The following is a 20,910-nucleotide window of genomic DNA, read 5'->3' as shown; positions in this document are numbered from 1 at the left end:
TGGCCGTGGTAAATAGAATTATACATGCATATCTCACCAGTATGGCCGTGGTAAATAGAATTATACATGCATATCTCACCAGTATGGCCAGTGGTAAATAGAATTATACATGCATATCTCACCAGTATGGCCGTGGTAAATAGAATTATACATGCATATCTCACCAGTATGGCCGTGGTAAATAGAATTATACATGCATATCTCACCAGTATGGCAGTGGTAAATAGAATTATACATGCATATCTCACCAGTATGGCAGTGGTAAATAGAATTATACATGCATATCTCACCAGTATGGCTGTGGATCGGGGCTATAGCTGTATGTTAGAGATGAGCACATTCGGATTTTTGGAATTCCAATAATCTGAAACCTCGGCAAACCGTGAAAAGATGCAGCCACCCACAGTGCGCTAAATGGGGAACGGGCTTGCCGAGGGTTGGTCTTGCCGAGGGTTGGATTGCCGAATTTAAAAAATCTGAACTCCCCTCTAATCTATTACTTACATTGCATTTCTTTCCTCTTTTGACATCTACGGTGAGAACAGAAGCTGTTCCCCGTTTAATTTTTCTCTTCAACGTTGTACAGGAAATGCCGTTCCTAACGGCATTTTCTCTTCCTGTCCCGTTGGTTGTAGCTGGTGCTTGATAACGCTCTAACAGCCCCGTTCTTTAGTATTCTTCCACTCGCTGTTTGTACAAGACTAGACTGGGGTCTTGGCCATTGAAAAAGTAACATGCCACGGGAAAATACAACTGTTGGTTGGGTACATATTCTTTTATTATCTTTCCGATTTTAAATGCCGGCTTTCAAACACTCGTAAGCCTCCCTTTTAGATACAGTAATAGGCCTTGACATGCAAAGCAGGACATTTTGAATAATTGCTGCAGACAGGAAATAAAGTCTAGTTACTCTGTACGGTGAACTTTCAGCACATCCTGCCGCCCAGTTCAGGCCCCCGTGATTCATATCGAGCCTTGTTTCTTTTCTCCCCGCCTTTGGCGGCCGCACTGGAAATATGCAGTGTCCCAGTTTCCTGGAAATCCCACTCACTGCCTTTTTTTTTTTTTAATCTTTTCCGTGTCTGCATTCCAGCTGGGAGGAACGGAGAACTGCCTCCGGTCGGATTCAATACCTCAATCACATCACGAGAACAACTCAGTGGGAGCGTCCGACTCGGTAAGGAGAGACGCCAATGCGTTTTTGTTTTTTTATTAATGGGCAGCACCTTGGGTTTGACTCTCAGCTAGTCACCGTCAGTGGGACCAAAGCACTACCCTCTCTATGTCATGCTCTCAATAGATTCTCCTTGTATTTGCCAACACTCACATGGATCAAAGTGCACTGGCTTCAAAATGTTAGCTGACGTTTTATTCTAGCAAATGACCTCGTGCCATTAGGTGTCTGGAACAGAGACGCAGATGATAAAGCACTTGAAACAAGCTGGATTCCTGGTGTCTACACAAGTTCCCCTGTGGTCTTACGTCTAGGCATTATACTGTGCTGACTTTTAACTGCTTAGTTCAGGGTTCGAGCAGTTGCCCCTCATGTTTTTAACTGAAGCAGGGGTGGCCAACGCCAGCCCTCAAGGGGCCACCAACAGATCAGGATTTTCAGGCTATCCCTGCTTCAGCACAGGTGGTGCAGTCGAGGACTGAGCCCCTGATTGAGACACCTGTGCTGAAGCAGGGGTATCCCCAATACCTGGCTTGGTGGTGGCCCCTTGAGGTCTGGCGTTGGCCACCCATGCTTAAAATCAGAGGCAACTGCTCGAAACCACTTGTACATCTCCGAGACCCCGGCGTGTTGTCTTGGAGTTACTTTGGGCTGGTGGGCTGCCACCTGATTTTGGCTTCATGATGGTCTGTTACTTGCTGCAATCATTTTGAAGTGACCGGTGGACCATCTCCTTGATGACCCTTGATACCCCTCCTAGTGCCTCCCCCTCACCCCCCCACGTCACTGAATAAAAGCGCGAGATGACAGAATGTGCTTCCGACAGGCCGGCGTCCGAATATTCCAGCCCAGGCAGACCCCTGAGCTGCTTCGTAGATGAAAATACGCCGATCGCAGTAACCAACGGAGCGACCTGCGGGCAGAGCTCCGATCCCCGGGTCACGGAGAGGAGAGTCCGGTCTCAGCGGCACCGAAATTACATGAGCAGGACGCATTTACATACACCCCCTGACCTGCCCGAGGGATATGGTAAGCCGCCTTCTAATGCCGAAATCCTGCGCTCGTGTGAATTCATTCTCCCAGGAACAGGAGTGTCAGTGTGTGTCCCACCCCATCTAACTAGTCTGTATGTGTAAATAAAACCAACTGTGCTCCCATCTCAAGAGAGAATGGGGGCGGGGGTGGGGTGAAGAGAGAGAATGGGGGGGGGGGAGTGGGAGAGAGAATGGGGGGAGGGGAGTGGGAGAGAGAATGGGGGGAGGGGAGTGGGAGAGGGAATGGGGGGAGGGGGAGTGGGAGAGAGAATGGGGGGAGGGGAGTGGGAGAGAGAATGGGGGGAGGGGAGTGGGAGAGGGAATGGGGGGAGGGGAGTGGGAGAGGGAATGGGGGGAGGGGAGTGGGAGAGGGAATGGGGGGAGGGGAGTGGGAGAGGGAATGGGGGGAGGGGAGTGGGAGAGGGAATGGGGGGAGGGGAGAGGGAATGGGGGGAGGGGAGTGGGAGAGGGAATGGGGGAGGGGAAGGAGGGGGAGAGAGAATGGGGTGAGGGGAGTGGGAGAGAATGGGGGGAGGGGGAGGTGGGGAGGAGAATGGGGGAAGAAGGGGGAAAGAATGGGGGAGGGGAGTGGGAGAGAGAATGGGGGGAGGGAGAGAGAGAAAATGGGGGAGATTGTGTGAAAGAGAGAAAAGGGGGGCGTGTGAGGGGGGAGATTTTCTGTTATATTAGGGAACTGAAATAGATCAACAATACAGCATTTTTTGGGGGGAGGGGGCGCATCTGTTTTTCTGGTCCTAATATTTGATTTATTCTATTATGATGATATTTCTTTAACAGAGCAGAGGACCACACAGCAAGGGCAGGTGTATTTCCTGCACACGCAGACTGGCGTGAGTACCTGGCATGACCCAAGAGTGCCAAGGTGAGAATTGGACCCTTTTCACGGTGTCTTGGATGCTTCCTCTGCTTTTTCTTATTTCTTGACCTGTAGCTGTGCGACACTGTTGTAAACTCAGTCAATACTCCAATGGTTCATTACGTTGCTGCTGGTTTCAAACATCATGGCCCCAGGTCGACGGGTCTTGAGATTAATATCCACTTCTATTAATAACCTTTTGGCTTCCTAAGAATAAACCATTTATAGATTGCCCAAGTAATAACAAAGGAGAGGGAGAGAGGAGGTGGTATGATGCCTTTATATTGGGTCAACAAGTTATTGATATGATACAAGCTTTCCAACCTCTCAGGGTTCTTCATCTGGTTACCCACCCTGTGAGGTTGGAAAGCGTGTGGTACTGGTCTAACCTGATGAAGGACCCTGAGAGGTTGGAAAGATGTGTGGTACTGGTGCAACCTGATGAAGGACCCTGAGAGGTTGGAAAGCTTGTGGTACTGGGGTAACCTTATGAAGGACCCTGTGAGGTTGGAAAGCTTGTGGTACGGGTGAAACCTGATGAAGGACCATGAGAGGTTGGAAAGCTTGTGGTACTGGGGTAACCTTATGAAGGACCCTGTGAGGTTGGAAAGCTTGTGGTACGGGTGCAACCTGATGAAGGACCATGAGAGGTTGGAAAGCTTGTGGTACTGAGGTAACCTTATGAAGGACCCTGTGAGGTTGGAAAGCTTGTGGTACGGGTGGAACCTGATGAAGGACCATGAGAGGTTGGAAAGCTTGTGGTACTGGGGAACCTGATGAAGGACCATGAGAGGTTGGAAAGATGTGTGGTACTGGGGAACTTGATGAAGGACCCCGAGAGGTTGGAAAGATGTGTGGTACTGGGGAACCTGGTGAAGGACCCTGAGAGTTTGGAAAGCTTGTGGTACTGGGGAACCTGATGAAGGACCCCGAGAGGTTGGAAAGATGTGTGGTACTGGGGAACCTGATGAAGGACCCCGAGAGGTTGGAAAGATGTGTGGTACTGGGGAACCTGATGAAGGACTCTGAGCGGTTGGAAAGCTTGTGGTACTGGGGAGCCTGATGAAGGACTCTGAGCGGTTGGAAAGCTTGTGGTACTGGGGAACCTGATGAAGGACCCCGAGAGGTTGGAAAGCTTGTAACATATCTACTACTTGTTGGTCCAATAATAGGTATCATACCCCTCCTCCCTCTCCCTCCTGTGTTACTGCATGGAAGAAAGGACCAGCACGGCGACCCACCCTTCTTTGCTAGATTGCCCAAGTGACCTTAAACCTAAAATATGTGATGGGACGATGGGAATGTCACTAGTGACCTTAGTAGTGTCAGACAATGACATGAACACGGGAAATGGCTTGAATATCATCTTGATTTTCTATCCCAATTAGTGCCATTCCTCCAGGGCTCGTCTTGTGAATAAGGCCTCGGTCCCGCTGCGCTCGTTGGCGCGGGCGGCGGGTCGCGAGTTCCCCACCAGCAGGGGAATCCTCGCAAGCCGGTCCCCACTGGCTGCACAGCTGATTACACGCTGTAGCGCGTCAGCCGCTGGAGACACCAGAGAATGGTGTTTTCTAGCTTTGACGCGTGACGTGTGTGGCTGTGAGCCAATGGGGAGGGGAGGCTTCGGGAGGAGGAGAGGCTTCGGGGAGCGGGGAGGAGTGTGGAGGGACAGCAGGTGAGTGCCTTTCTCTGTGTGTGTGTCTGAGTGCGTGCATGCCTATCTGTGTGTGTATGTGTGTGCCCGAGTGCGTGAGTGCCTGCCTCTGTCTGTGTGTGTGTGTGTGTGTATGAGTGCCTGCCTGTGTGTGCGCGCGTGTGTGTGTATGAGTGCGTGAGTGCCTGCCTGTGTGTGTGTGCGCGTGTGTGTGTATGAATGAGTGCCTGCGTGTGTGTGTTTAAACTTACCTTCCAGCTCCAGCCCGAGTCCGTGGAGGGAGGGGGGGGAGAGTAGCGGGTCCCTCCGCTCAAGCCACGCCCCCCCTCCCTGTCAAACCGCCCACCTCCCGCCCACCTCCCGCCCACCTCCCGATCAAACCTCCCACCTCCCGCTCCCTACAAACCGCAGATCGCGGTCTGTGTATCTCAGCGCACCGCCTGTCAGCAGCGCAGGTGCGCTGACTCTGGGAGCGGGGCCTTAGCCTAAGAAGCCGGTAAATGTGGAAGGCCTGATCTCACTCTAGTGGAAAGCGTAAGCTTTGTGCCCACACGAACAATCTTCCAGTCTTTAATGTTTGAAATATTAAGTGTCTGGAAGGTTACAAAGATGCCCCCCTCCTCACCCCCACCCCCCCATCAGAGCCCAGTGCAGTCTGAAGGATACCAGGCTTAGAATTAAGATCATGCTTTTTAACACTAGAAAAACATTCTTTCATCTAAAGAGAAAAGCGCCGGACATGGCAAGTGGCCAAGATCCCAACCTTCTAGGTGTTAAACTCGCAAAGACTTCTGGGTGGATTACATCTTTAGAACCATAAAATAACAATGGTTCGCTAATTACAACCGCGCAACTGTTGAGATGCAGCAACAGGTCATGTTTTCTGGATATCCCTGCTTCATTACAGGTGGTGCATGTCTTTGACCTGAGCCACCTGTGCTGAAGCAGGGATATCCTGCCCTGTTGGTGGCCCTTGAGGACCGGAGTCGCCCAGCCCCGGATTTAGATTCTGCTTGTTGGGAAAACGCAGGCAGCAAGCTGGCGGGGAGCGGCGGTTTTCTTTGCAGCGCCGTTGACCCAACGGAGGTGGGTGTATTCGCTTCAGAACTCCCAACAGAAGTGCAGGGCCTTTCCTTGGCAATCGCCATTGGCGTGTGCTGTAACGCTAAGCCTGGGTGAAGCTGGGGTCTGTTAAGTGATTTTAGCAAAAATGTAGGTTATGTGATAGCTGCTGTGTGTTTTTTTTTACGAAGGCATGTGTAGCTTTGTGGGTTTGCAGCAAGGGACTGAAATACCCCAGCTTGAACAGATCAAGTTTCTGAAACAATACATTTTTTCCCCTCCCGCTTCGTGGAATTGTTCTGTTCCACGTACGTTCTCGGGCTCGCGGGCCAAAGTCCGAGGTGTTTTTCGTCCTCTTGATTTGTCGTTTGTTTGTTTTTTTGTTTTTTTCCACCAGGGATCTTAGCAACGTCAACTGCGAAGAGCTGGGCCCTCTCCCCCCGGGCTGGGAGATCCGGAACACGGCAACAGGACGGGTTTATTTTGTGGACCACAACAACCGGACCACGCAATTCACAGACCCGCGATTATCTGCGAATTTACATATCGTTTTAAAGTAAGTGCGACGGGAATAAGCCCCCTGAACGCCAGGCACGTCGTAGATTTTTATCCATGATCTTGACTGTGTGATATTGAGTTCGGAACGCGGCAATTACTTTGCGCAGGTGACCTCCGGGTTGCCCGCAGGGGAACGTAACACAGACGGTTGCGTTTTGGTCCGAGCGAAAAAACAAAAATAATGGTGCACTATTCCTTAACCCTTTGAGTGCCGGCATATCTGCGAGGTGGTAGTGTGATGGCCGTGTCACCTGCAGGTATGTATATCTTTGGCGTCATCCATGTACGTCGCACTTCACAGCAGTAATACACGAGACATCATAATATAACACGTCATGGGAAGAAGCGCTTGTAGAGAGAAACGTGACGCTAGGAAAAGTGAGTCGCTGACACTCTAAGGCCACGTCCATAGAAGGACAAGGCGCGCTGAGCCGTGCGGACGCTCCGCGCTGAGCCCCTGCATCCTCGATGAGGATGCCTTGAGAGGGGGCTCACGCGAGCGTCCGCAGGCGTGCTGAGGAGTTGGATTTTTCAGCCGACAGCCAAGCTGTTTTTCAGCACGCTGTCGGCTGAAAACATCCAATCAGCGCGAAGCAGCGTTGACGTCGGTGCGTCGCTGGCGATTGGCCCAGCGACGTCACTGCCCCGCCTCCCGATCGCGCACACTGGCTCGCCTACATGTGCATGAAATCGCACAGAATTCAGCAGATTATCGAGACTGCCCCCTGAGGGTCATGTTCAAATTAGCAAAGAAGGTCATCTCGCTTGACTTGGCGCCACTCGGGATATATTTCTGGGTCACCTTATTTTTTCTTTTCTTAACTGCCGGTCAGTCTGAGCGGCGGGGGGGAGGTGTTACCTCCGCTTCGAAGTGCCTCACTGCGCTGATCTGCAGCAGTACAACACCAACCTACGGTTTTCTCGACGCAGCTCTTGACATGACAAACTGCAATAAACCCCCCCAATCTCTTGGGATTTGGGGTATGTGACGTTTTTGAGTCGGCCCCTCTGACAATTAAGCTGTTAAAATGCCCCCTCCGTTACCTCTGAATATGTTCACCTGATTGCAGCCCCTCTGGCAGGCACACAGCATGCTGGTTTTTTTATTGTGGGGTGGAGGATGAAGGTTTACACCCTAGCAAACAGATTGCCCTGTAAACAAAGCCGAATTTTGCTTGGCGTCCCCATGAGTCTCACGCTGCTGCATTCATCCTCCCCTGATATGAATTTCCTCATCGTGAAAGAATCCAAAGAAGTTCAAATACTTGGGAATGTGAAAAATAAAGGATGCACACACATGCACGCACATGCGCACGCACACACACGCACACACATGCACACGCGTGTTGCAGTATGCGGGTTACATTTAAAGTCCTCAGTAAAGCTGACCGTGAAGATCCAGTTGTGTTTGCCCCACATTGGTTCCGCCAATACGTTCAAAAGGTCATACGTGCCAATAAAAAGACTTCCTGCTTTTAATCGGGATCCGATTTCCCCCAACACCCAGACTTCCTATTAAAACTCCATTAAAAGCCATTTTTTTTTTTTTTAAACATTTTCTTTCCAGCGCCGGTTTGTAAACGGACTTCATAAAATCCGCCCTAATTACCAGCAGTAGTGCGTGCGTATCCGAGCCAGTTAACTCTATGTGAACTGCCCACATTCCTGTGGTTCAGACTATTGCAGGTACACGGCACAAGGTTCCCTCATGAGCTGCCAGTAACAACACCGGGCAGAAAGCTCGCCCCTTTTTCAGCCGAGCCATTTAAAACAGACTGCGGTATTGACGGGCGGATTAGAGGCCTGGCGTTTGGCGCGCCTCTGCGAGCGGAGTAGGAACACTCTGAGAACGGGATTTCCCCCCCCCCCCCCCCTTTAAATTGCTGTTTTTGCAGGTGAAGATGTCTTTTATTGAACCGGCGTAAGCGTTTGGGGAGCCTAAAATGCGTTCCCGTGCCGTTTGCTGCCCTAACCGTTGAAGTGCCCCTTTTTCATGTACCATGTACGTTATGGACACTTGCGTAGGATGTGATGTTGGATCAGAACTGCTCTGCTCACCCAGTCTGTTCGTTTCCCTACCCGCTGTAAAACCTCCCACCCGATTTGACCATTGGGGCTTTTTGTAGTTAGGGTAACCCTTATTTCTATCCCGAACATGTTTGCATACCTAGCCCCTACCACCTCTGCTGGGAGCCGATGCCAGGGATCCACCACCTTTTCCGCCCCGCCGCCCTCCATGGTCAGAGTTTGACCTCTTGTCCCTGCACTTCCTTCGTTGGTGTATGCTTCCCTCCTCTACTTTGAATTCCTGCATATATGTTACATTTTCTATCATCGCTTCTATCCTCTGTCTTATGCTGTAGAGCAGGGGGCCCCCCCAACAGGTCGGGTTTTCCGGATAGCCCATCTTCAGCACAGGAGGCTCAGTCACCTGTATTTAATCTGGGACTGATTAAGCCACCTGTGCTGAAGCATGGATATCCTGAAAACCTGACCTGTTGGTGGCCCTTGAGGGCTGGAGTTGACCACTCGTGCATTACATCAGGGGGGGCGCAAACTTTTTTCCCTGCTCCCCCCTGCCGGCGGTCCCCTCGCTCCGCGCCCCCCTCCTCACCTCCGCTTACCTCGGCTCCGGTGTCGGCTCCAGCGTCATGACGGCAACGTGACGCCACATGACCTCGCGACGCGTGTAAGAAGCCGCCGGAGCCAAGGTAAGTAAAGGTTTAAGTGCCTTCGGGAAGCGCGCGGGGCCTCTGTACACCGCGCCCCCACCCCCCCTCAGTCAGTCTCGCGCCCCCAGTTTGCGCACCGCTGCATTACATCATGCACCGTCTTGGTAGATCTTGGTACAGCCAGCCCCATAAAAACGGGACCTCCCATTCGGCGTCCAGCATCCCAGCCCCCGCCGCGTTGAGCGATCACATGACGCGAACGTTCTGTGGGTCGGCTGGTACTATAAAGGTTAAAGGGACAGCCTTGCCTAGCGTGAACGTGAATTGGGGACGGGGCCATATTTAATCCACGTTTTTGTAGGGTTTTACAATCTGTTCTGTTTTTTTTTGGGAGGTGGGGGGTTGGAGGGGGTGTGAACACTAGTTGCCAGTCATTAAAATTGCTGGATTAGTTCTGGTCCTTCGTTCGCAAAGTAATTACGGTGCCGTCATTAGACAAACAGATAAACCAGGGGGCGGGGGGCCGCGAGATTATCCGCAGGGGGCGCGGGGGTTTCAGAGGGCCCCGCACGCTTCCCGAAGGCATTTAAATTAAGTGCCGTGGAAGCGGTGAAAGCCTCTGCAGCTCTCGCTGACCGTGGTTCAGACGTCTTCAGATGGCGCATCGCGGGGTAACGTCACGTTGCCATGGTGACGTCATGACGCCAGAACGTTTGAGCCAAGGTAAGAAGGGGGGGGGGGGGCGCGCGCGAGAAGAGGGGGACAAGATTGCGCTCCCCGGGGATAAACAGAATTATCTGATCTACTCGAATCCTGTGTTTCCGACAAGATGAGACTTTAAATATTAATTTTTCGCAAGGTACAAATACATAAAACTGTCACTTTAAGGGTTATTTGGGTCTTTCTTGGGACGCAGATTTTCCACGGCTAATTCACTTTTTGACCGGCCCTTTTTTAACCTTGAAAAGCACCCTTGGTGAAAATATAAGTGCAATAAAGCGCTAGTGCAAACAATATAAAACAATATGAAAACAAGATATAAAAAACCTGCGATACAAAGTCCAACAGGTAGTCCTGGAGCTGCCCAAAAAGGTTGTTCTGGTATCTCCCAACCAGATATAGAAATGTGGAAGGAGAACCTCCTATGGCGCCGAGGCCAGGGCAGGGATATAATTGTGGATAAAGTTCTTCTCTTAGGCTAATACCTCAAGAAAGGAAGACAAGATGTACTGAGAACACTACAATAGTGCATTACCCGGGGACAGATTGTTAAGAGAGCAATTTAATATAAAACAATTAATTATAAAACAATTAAACCAAACATTAATTAATGCAATATAAAAATAAAATAAAACACTTTCATGTGCTTGTGTACTTACTTGGAAGATGTAACTTGCTCCGCCGTGATAAAAATTGAAATCCTACTCACCAAAGGTGACTAGGACATGCACGTTGGTTTTAGGGTCTTTTCTCCTTCCACATTTGAAAAGCCCCCTTGTTAACGTACCACGGAGCCTAGATCCACGGCACAAGTGCTGATCTTCGAGGGGGGATAACCTGGATCATCGCTCTTCCGCTTTCATAAACGGAGGGGGAAAGCAATCAGGCGTCCGGAAATGGCCGGCCACCTGCACTGCAACGGTTTCAGACGCAATCCTTCCGTAGGATCAAGGTGAACTCGCAGCATTGGTAGATTTCATAGGTTACATTCGGGTGACTAGTTCCACGCCCCGCCTCACCTCTCGCCTGTAGTCTCAGACCGCTGGTATGGAGCCGGAGCCAGCGGCGACACAAGAATAGCACAGTAGTGTGTGTTCCAGCAGAGAGGTGAGCCGAGGTGTGCCCAACAAAACGAGAAAGTGTCATTTGTTTTTAACATAACCCGCCTGCGGGGTGTGATGTCCCCCGCCCTCCCGGCGGCGGGCGCGGCGTACGCACACACCACAGTGGCTGAGTTGCCAGGTGATGGGCTTGAGTGGTGCATTTCCCAGTAGATTCTGGTTGTGTTGGTGCGCAGATAAAACGTGCTCACAAGAGTTGCTCTAATCTTGTCTGGTTCTCACCGCGTTGCTACAGTAAGACGGCGAGCTGCGGCAAGGCGGCCGCTTAGGGTGTCAACATGATCCGGGGGAACCTTTAATGAATTCAGACCGTTCACTTTGAATTAATTCACACGTGCATATACACACGAATGAATAAACATCAGCGCCGTCTTAACGCACGGGCACGCTGGGCAGGGGCCTGGGGGCCCAACGAGCATAGGGGCCCCACGCTAATCTATGCACAGACCAGAATGTAACACTAATTTTCCCATCACCCGCCTCTACATTCAAATCTCCCGCTAACTCGGTAGAAGGAGAAAAATAACGACTTGCAGCGGAGAGTTGGCGGGGCCCAGTGCACGGCTTTGCCCGGGGCCTATAATGCTGCTAAGACGGCCCTGATATACATATACACACACGCATTTACACACACACGTGTGTGCATATAGTTATGTAGTTATAGGGTGTGTGTGTATGCATATAAACACACATACACATATACATGTATGTATGTGTGTGTAGATCTATATAAAGCTAGATTTAACATCACTTTGGCAGTGTGACATTGGCTCTTGTTTGAACAACTTGTGAGCGATTGAACTACGCGCGAGTGAGATGCCGTTCAGTGTCTTCCTCAGTATGGGGGTGTTTACCGTCCCGAATTCTGCGCATTGCAATTACGTTTCCCTTCCTTGTCCCCAGCCGCCAGAACCAGTTAAAAGACCACCACCTCCAGCACCAGCAGCAGCAGGTGGTGTCCTTGTGCCCGCTTCCCGATGAGGTGGAGTGTCTCACCGTCCCGAGGTACAAGAGAGATCTCGTCCAGAAGCTAAAGATCCTGAGACAGGAGCTCTCCCACCAGCAGCCACAGGCCGGCCACTGCCGCATCGAGGTTTCCCGCGAGGAGATCTTCGAGGTAACCCGCTTATTGTACATTTGTTCGGAGCTTCATTTTATTAAAATATAAAATCGTTGCCGCTGAAATAAAATCTGGGTGATATATATTTTGACCGCGTGCAATAGTGACTGTAGCGGTTCAGTGATGGTGGATTGGTTCGCTTAATCGGTTCGTTTTTCCGGTTTTGTTGTCAAACCTTTAATATTTACAATTCTCTATTCCTCTACCAGCTCTGCTGGGCGGCTTATCCCCAAATCCACCACTCTTTCTGCATAAATAAATGTGTTGCGTTTGAGATGAACACACACCACACACACACACACACACCACACACACACACCACACACCACACACCACACACACACCACACACACACACCACACACACACACCACACACACACACACCACACACCACACACACACCACACACACACCACACACACACACCACACACACCACACACACCCACACACCACACACCACACACCACACACACACACCACACACACACCACACACACACACCACACACACACACACCACACACCACACACACACCACACACACACCACACACACACCACACACACCACACACACACCACACACACACCACACACACACCACACACACACACCACACACACCCACACACCACACACCACACACCACACACACACACCACACACACACACCACACACACACACCACACACACCCACACACCACACACCACACACCACACACACACACCACACACACACACCACACACACACACCACACACACACACCACACACACCACACACACACCACACACACACACCACACACACACCACACACACACACCACACACACACCACACACACACACCACACATACACACCACACATGTTGCAGTCGACTTGATTTTGTCATGTTGCTGGTGGCGCTGTACACGCGTGTAACCAATCCCCCCCGTCTTATTGCATGTTGTAGGAGTCTTACAGGCAGGTCATGAAGATGCGGCCCAAGGATCTGTGGAAGAGACTGATGATCAAGTTCCGGGGAGAGGAAGGTCTGGACTACGGAGGGGTCGCCAGGTAAAGCTCGGCGATATTGGGCAGCATACAATGGCAGACCTGTAAAACGATGATTAGTAATTATCTAAGCTGCCGATCAATCGGCGAAGGTTCGACTCGGGGGCTCACTAAATGGCCGTCAGTGCAGCAGAAGAGGACCAAAGATGCAAAGTTCTGTGGGGAAGATCATGTGACCAGGCAGTCACTAGATACAATTGGTGCACTGCTAGAGAGAGGGCAGGGCTCAAACAGGGGTGTGCCAGAGCCTGTTTCAGAAGGGGAAGGGGATGTGACTTTGGAAATGGTTGTTATATAAACAAAATGCTTGTCACATTATAATACATTAAAAATGTAATTCAGAGTTGTTTAAAAAAAAGCAATATACAGAACTGATTTATTAAAATAACACAAGTAGGACATCGCTTGGTCTGCAGCTTTAAAGCAGTTTTATCGATACCTGGTTTGCCCTTTATACTGTTGGGCTGCATGCGCCGGGCCCCGGGGAGGGGGGGGGGGGGGGTTCCCCTCTGCAAGGACAGAGCTGTTATTTGTTTGCTGTTGATATGTGAAATAAGGTGGGGGTTTTTTTTGTTTGGCCGATTTAACCCAATAAAAACAATCTGTTTTCCAGGGAATGGCTTTACCTGTTGTCCCACGAAATGTTAAATCCCTACTACGGCCTCTTCCAGTATTCCCGAGACGACATTTATACGCTTCAAATAAACCCAGATTCTGCAGTAAACCCGGTATGGCCGCGTCTTGCAGCGGAACCCTCTGCAAAGGACATTTTTCTGTTTTTCAGTTTGAGACCAAAACAGTAGTGTGTGTGTGTGTCTCTGTCTGTCTGTGTGTGTGTGTGTGCGTGTGTCTCGGTCTGTGTGTCTCGGTCTGTGTGTGTGTGTGTATCGGTCTGTGTGTGTGCGTGTGTCTCAGTCTGTGTGTGTGTGTCTCGGTCTGTCTGTGTGTATGTCTCGGTCTGTGTGTGTGTGTCTCGGTCTGTGTGTGTGTGTGTGTGTCGGTCTGTCTGTGTGTGTGTCTCGGTCTGTCTGTCTGTGTGTCTCAGTCTGTGTGTGTGTGTGTGTGTGTGTGTCTCGGGCTGTCTGTGTGTGTGTGTGTGTCTCAGTCGGTCTGTCTGTCTGTGTGTGTCTTGGTCTGTCTGTGTGTGTCTCGGTCTGTCTGTGTGTCTTGGTCTGTCTGTGTGTGTCTCGGTCTGTGTGTGTGTGTGTGTCTCGGTCGGTCTCTGTGTGTGTGTGTGTGTGTGTGTCTCAGTGTGTGTGTCTCGGTCGGTCTCTGTGTGTGTGTGTGTGTGTGTCTCGGTCGGTCTCTGTGTGTGTGTGTGTGTGTGTCTCGGTCTGTCTGTGTGTGTGTGTGTCTCGGGGTGTGTGTGTGTGTCTCGGTCTGTCTGTGTGTGTCGTAGTTTAGCAAAATGGGAAATTCTGTGTCTCTTGCTGTCTCCTGTTATGTAATATAGCTGTAAGACGGGGTCTCAAGACCCCCCCCCCCCCCCCCAACAGGTCAGGTTTTCAGGATATCTCTGCTTCAGCACAGGTGGCTGTTGAAGACCGAGCCACTGATTGAGTCACCAGTGCTGAAGCAGGGATCGCATGAAAACCTGACCTGGTTGCGGGGGAGGGGCTTTTGTACTGGAGTTGAGAACCTCCGTTCTAAGAGACGCCGTGTTTTAATTCCAGGAGCATCTATCCTACTTCCATTTTGTCGGCCGGATCATGGGGATGGCGGTGTTCCACGGCCATTACATAGACGGCGGCTTCACGCTGCCGTTCTACAAGCAGCTGCTGGGGAAGCCGATCACATTGGACGACATGGAATCCGTGGACCCGGATCTCCATAACAGCCTGGTCTGGATTCTGTACGTATCGCAGTGTCACTTATCGGTATAGATGTGAGACACTGGGCCGGCGACAGAAAACCATTTGCGTGTCCCGGTGCCAGAAACCCTTCACTGGCGCCTGGGCCAGCCTCCCCCCCCCACCCCCAGGGTTGTCAGGCCCCTGTGTTCCCCCCTGGGGTCGCCGATCCTCTATCTGGTAAGAGTTTAGGGCTGCGCTTACAGTGCCTGGCGACAGCAACGTTGCGCCAAAACAAATACATTGAATCCGTCGCCTGCGCTTATAGTAAGCTGACGTAGCGACCAAATTTGGAAGCCGGTGTTATTTGGTTTTTGGAGAGACAGTCGCCACATGTGGCTGTCTCTAAACCAATCACAGAGCGCCTGTTGCACTCTGCCCTCCCCCTTGGTGACGTCACTGTCCTTGTCGCCAGCGACGTCGCCCAAACTTTAAGTGCAACTTTCGGCGACGGGTGACGTCATGCGTCGCAGCCACCGGCACTATAATCGCGGCCTTAGGCATCTGGGGGTCCCCGGAGCGGAGAGTAACATGGCTCAGCGCTGAAATTCACGGCGGCATCTTCTTCTCCTTCTTTTGCAGGGAGAACGATATCACGAGCGTTTTAGACCACACTTTCTGCGTGGAGCACAACGCGTACGGAGAACTTATACAGCACGAGCTGAAACCCAACGGCAAAAGTATAGCGGTGACCGAAGAGAGCAAGAAGGAGTACGTTCGGTATGTGACGCCCGGCCTTCTCTTATTAATCTGGCGGCAACATCAAAGACCAGTCCATTTCTCTGCTGACCGTGGCATTGTTTATGGATTAAAGCCGGGGCGGCCAACTCCAGTCCTCAAGGGCCACCAACAGGTCAGGTTTTAAGGATATCCCTGCTTCAGCACAGGTGGCTTAATTAGTGCCTCAGTCTTCGACTGCGCCACCTGCGCTGATGCAGGGATATCCTGATAACCTGTCCTGTTGGTGGCCCTTGAGGACGGGCTTTGGCTACCCCTGGATTAAAGCATGGAGCAAGTGGTCCCCCCTGAACCAAATGCCCCTGTTTCCTGCCCCGGGGGAGAATGGCTACCAAGCGTTGGCTGAATAGGAAGCTGAAACATTGGTGGGGGTTTCCTATCGGATGGTCGCCTAAATCCCCTTTAAATAACAAATACAAATACCACTTGTGACCACGTCTCGCACAGGTCTGTAACCCTGCCCTTCCCCATTATCTCTTGGCATCCAGTGCTTCCACTGCGGCCAGGGACTCTGGGTAATGACATGCAAATGAGCACAGTGTGTCACCTTTTACTTCTCATCCATGGTAATAGATATAAGTTTACGCCTGCCGCATTACACGGCATTTCAGCACAGCCTGGGTTAAAGAAGTGCAGAGACTGTAACCCTACTCACAGACAACTGTTTTTACCCTTTGGGTCTCATCAGTGTGAGGCTGGTTATGCTGACTTTGCAATGTGTAATGACATGCAAATGAGCACACTGTGTGGTCACCCAGTAACACCAGTAACTTCACCCGTCTCTCTTCCAGTGCCAGTAAGTATCTTGGGAACTTTATTGTATTGTATTGTATTGTATGTCTTTATTAATATAGCGCCATTAATGTACATAGCGCTTCAGAGCAGTAATACACGTGGAAATCAAATAAATAACAGATAATATAAATAACCGATCATGGGAATAAGTGCTTCAGACATAAAAGTAACATTAAGGAAGAGGAGTCCCTGCCCCGAGGAGCTTACAGTCTAATTGGTAGGTAGGGAGAACGCACAGAGACAGTAGGAGGGAGTTCTGGTAAGTGCGTCTGCAGGGGCCAAGCTTTATGTATCGTGTGTTCAGAATATCCACAGTGCTATTCATATTCTTCTTTAAGCAGGTGGGTCTTAAGGTGGGTCTTAAAGGTGGATAGAGAGGGTGCTAGTCGGGTACTGAGGGGAAGGGCATTCCAGAGGTGCGGGGCAGTCAGTGAAAAAGGTTTAAGGCGGGAGAGGGCTTTAGATACAAAGGGGGTAGAAAGAAGACATCCTTGAGAAGAACGCAAGAGTCTGGATGGTGCATAACGAGAAATTAGGGCTGAGATGTAAGGAGGGGCAGAAGAACTTAAACCCCAAAAATTGTAGCCGGAACTGTTCCTCCGGGGGCGATCGTGTCGCCCTAAGGAAGCAGATGACGCCGACGCCGTTTCCTTTGTATGTTTGTTTCTAACCTGCGGAAGTGGCACTAAGCCCCTGTAACGTGCCGTTCCAGGCTGTATGTCAACTGGAGGTTTCTGCGAGGGATCGAGGCGCAGTTCCTGGCTCTGCAGAAAGGGTTTAATGAAGTGATCCCGCAGCATCTGCTGAAAACGTTCGACGAGAAGGAGCTAGAGGTCAGTGCGCGAGCGCGATGGGGCCTCGCCCAGTGTTGGCGAATCTCCAGTATTTGACCCAAAAGAAAAACGCCTCGTCATTCTTTGGCCCTGAAACCTAAACATATGTTGTTGGGCGTGAAGCCCTTGACTGTTTATATGCCGCCGAACACACGGTATGAATGCTCGGGGGGGGGGGGGGGGGGCGGTGGAGATTTACCTTTTGTAATCGCTGTCCAATTGTTTCCCCGAGGCGAGTTACGCGCTCCGTCCTCGGTCTCCGCTTTCCATCGCTCGGAGCAGGGCAAGAAGTGAATTGAGACGCTGCTGACTGGCAGGTCCTTGCCTTTCTCGCCCCCCTCCGGCCTCACGCACACAGGCAAGGGGGCATCGCTGGCTTCTCGCAGGCTGTGTACTTTAACTATTTCACGGGGGGTGTTCCCTCCTAGGACCAAAGTGAACTCATTCCAGGGACATGTTTAAGGGGTCTCATTTGTGGGGAATTGATCCCTCCCAAATCTAACACCTATAAGTATATTTCATGTATTTATTAAAGGGAGACTTTGGAGGGGGTGTGATTTCCTCTGGCTGCTCCCTTGTGTGTGATGTCACTGTGTGATGTCACTGTGATCAGCGAGCGCTTGTACAGCCAGAGTCCCACCTCCCCTTATCTTTATTGGGTCTCTGATAAGGACAGGGGGGGATAAGGGGAAAGATAACACTTGAATGACAAACTCTTCCCCATTCAGACGCCCCTTAGGAATTCACCTGTCCAGCTATGTGGGAGCACGGCTGTAAGCATGAATCCCCCTCCCCTAGACATGGAGCTGGCTTAATGTGCGTCCCTTCTTACCATCAACATGCTGCCAACGAGTTATTCCAGTAACGACGACGACCTGTCCTGGGACAAATGGGAACAAAGGACAGGGACGGGTTGCATGGAGCGGACGCCACTTTCTGTCTATAAAACAATATCGTTAAAGTATAAACCTGTAGGGGAATTGGGGTTGTCTGTTTTGCCCGTTGCTGGTATAGTCATTATGAAGCCATTGCAGGAGTGGGCAACTCCAGTCCTCAAGGGCCACCATCAGGTCAAGTATTGGGGATCTCTGCTTCAGCACAGGTGGGGCAGTCTTTGATGGAGCCACCTGTGCTGAAGCAGGGATATCCTGGAAACCTCACCTGTTGGTGACCCTTGCGGACCAGAGTTGCCCACTCCTGTACGAACAGATAAACGTGCGGTGGCGATATGCTCGATTTCAGCGGCCCAGAGAAAACCTCGCAGGTACACACACACACACACACACACACACACACACACACACACACACACACACACACACACACACTGTACGAACAGATAAACGTGCGGTGGCGATATGCTCGATTTCAGCGGCCCAGAGAAAACCTCGCAGGTACACACACACACACACACACACACACACACACACACACACACACACACACACACACACACTGTACGAACAGATAAACGTGCGGTGGCGATATGCTCGATTTCAGCGGCCCAGAGAAAACCTCGCAGGTACACACACACACACACACACACACACACACACACACACACACACACACACACACACTGTACGAACAGATAAACGTGCGGTGGCGATATGCTCGATTTCAGTGACCCAGAGAATAAGGCCGATTTATGTATTTATTTACAAAACTTAAATAAGGACGGTTACTTTAATAGTAATTGAATCTTTCTAAAAATAAAAAGGCTTTGCTTGCCATGATTACTATGTATAAGGGCAGCACAGAGCAGCCATAACCTCGCAGGTACACACACACACACTGCACAGAGCAGCCATAACCTCGCAGGTACACACACACACACTGCACAGAGCAGCCATAACCTCGCAGGTACACACACACACACACACACACTGCACAGAGCAGCCATAACCTCGCAGGTACACACACACCCACACTGCACAGAGCACCCAGAACCTCGCAGGTACACATACACCCACACTGCACAGAGCACCCATAACCTCGCAGGTACACACACACACACACACTGCACAGAGCAGCCATAACCTCGCAGGTACACACACACCCACACTGCACAGAGCACCCAGAACCTCGCAGGTACACATACACCCACACTGCACAGAGCACCCAGAACCTCGCAGGTACACATACACCCTCACTTCACAGAGCAGCCATAACCTCGCAGGTACACACACACACACTGCACAGAGCAGCCATAACCTCGCAGGTACACACACACACACACACACACACACACTGCACAGAGCACCCATAACCTCGCAGGTACACACACACACACACACACACACACACACACTGCACAGAGCACCCATAACCTCACAGGTACACACACACACACACACTGCACAGAGCACCCATAACCTCGCAGGTACACACACACTGCACAGAGCACCCATAACCTCGCAGGTACACACACACACACACACACACTGCACAGAGCACCCATAACCTCGCAGGTACACACACACACACTGCACAGAGCAGCCATAACCTCGCAGGTACACACACACACTGCACAGAGCAGCCATAACCTCGCAGGTACACACACACACACACACACACACACACTGCATAGAGCACCCATAACCTCGCAGGTACACACACACACACACACACACACACACACACACTGCACAGAGCACCCATAACCTCACAGGTACACACACACACACACACACACACACACACACACACTGCACAGAGCAACCATAACCTCGCAGGTACACACACACTGCACAGAGCACCCATAACCTCGCAGGTACACACACACACACACACACACTGCACTGAGCACTCATAACCTCGCAGGTACACACACACCCACACTGCACAGAGCACCCATAACCTCGCAGGTACACACACACCCACACTGCACAGAGCACCCATAACCTCGCAGGTACACACACACCCACACTGCACAGATCACCCATAACCTCGCAGGTACACACACACACCCTCACTTCACAGAGCACCCATAACCTCGCAAATACACACACACACGCACGCGCGGCTGTACACACACACGCGCGCGCGCTCTGCTTGGAAAGTCTCACTTTGGCTTGTCACCGGAATGGCGTTCTCAGGAATGTCCTAGGTCTGCTAAGCAGTGCTCTCCTGGGAATAGGAGTTGGCGGCACTGCCGATTGATTTGAGTGATACGGGACATTAATGTGCGTACTCTTGCAGAGGCCCGTCTGGTCTGGAAAATTTATCGGTCTTTGTCCGGGCTCAGCTGCTTCCAGTTACCAAGAGAAAAGGAATATATGTCTATAGTTGTGTGTGTGTGTGTGTGTGTGTGTGTGTGTGTGTGTGTGTGTGTGTGTGTGTGTGTGTGTGTGTGTGTGTGTGTGTGTGTGTGTGTGTGTGTGTGTGTGTGTGTGTGTGTGTGGCGCACCCTCTCCCCCCACAAAAAGTGTTTGTCAATATGTTGTAACTCCCAGTTTTCACTGTCGCTGTTATTTTGCAGATGTACTTGGGTATACAAGTAAAATGCCAATAAACACTGTTCTCGTTCTGTGTAAACTCAGTATCTTGCCACTAATAGTTAATCAGTGTGGCACCGTAAGTATCTGATAAGAAGGGGTTCTGTAGAATAAAACTGGGACGGAACAAGTTTGGGTTTGGTTGAATCCT

General features: G+C 51.0%; 1 protein-coding gene across 1 annotated transcript in view; it reads left to right on the top strand.

Annotated features, from left to right (window-relative positions):
* Window positions 1–20,910, top strand: part of SMURF2 (SMAD specific E3 ubiquitin protein ligase 2) — a 47,627-nt gene that overhangs the window by 19,599 nt on the left and 7,118 nt on the right. Inside the window, 10 exon segments of the mRNA XM_075579704.1 lie at window positions 1,094–1,177; window positions 2,001–2,203; window positions 3,007–3,091; window positions 6,199–6,357; window positions 11,776–11,989; window positions 12,946–13,049; window positions 13,660–13,774; window positions 14,720–14,898; window positions 15,479–15,616; window positions 17,142–17,262. Of these exon segments, the coding sequence (XP_075435819.1) occupies window positions 1,094–1,177; window positions 2,001–2,203; window positions 3,007–3,091; window positions 6,199–6,357; window positions 11,776–11,989; window positions 12,946–13,049; window positions 13,660–13,774; window positions 14,720–14,898; window positions 15,479–15,616; window positions 17,142–17,262 (1,402 nt within the window).

Source organism: Ascaphus truei, chromosome 22 (assembly GCF_040206685.1).
Source record: "Ascaphus truei isolate aAscTru1 chromosome 22, aAscTru1.hap1, whole genome shotgun sequence".
Taxonomy (NCBI): Eukaryota; Metazoa; Chordata; class Amphibia; order Anura; family Ascaphidae; genus Ascaphus; species Ascaphus truei.
The sequence above is the reverse complement of the archived record's forward strand: the minus strand, read 5'-3'. Positions and strand labels throughout refer to the sequence as shown.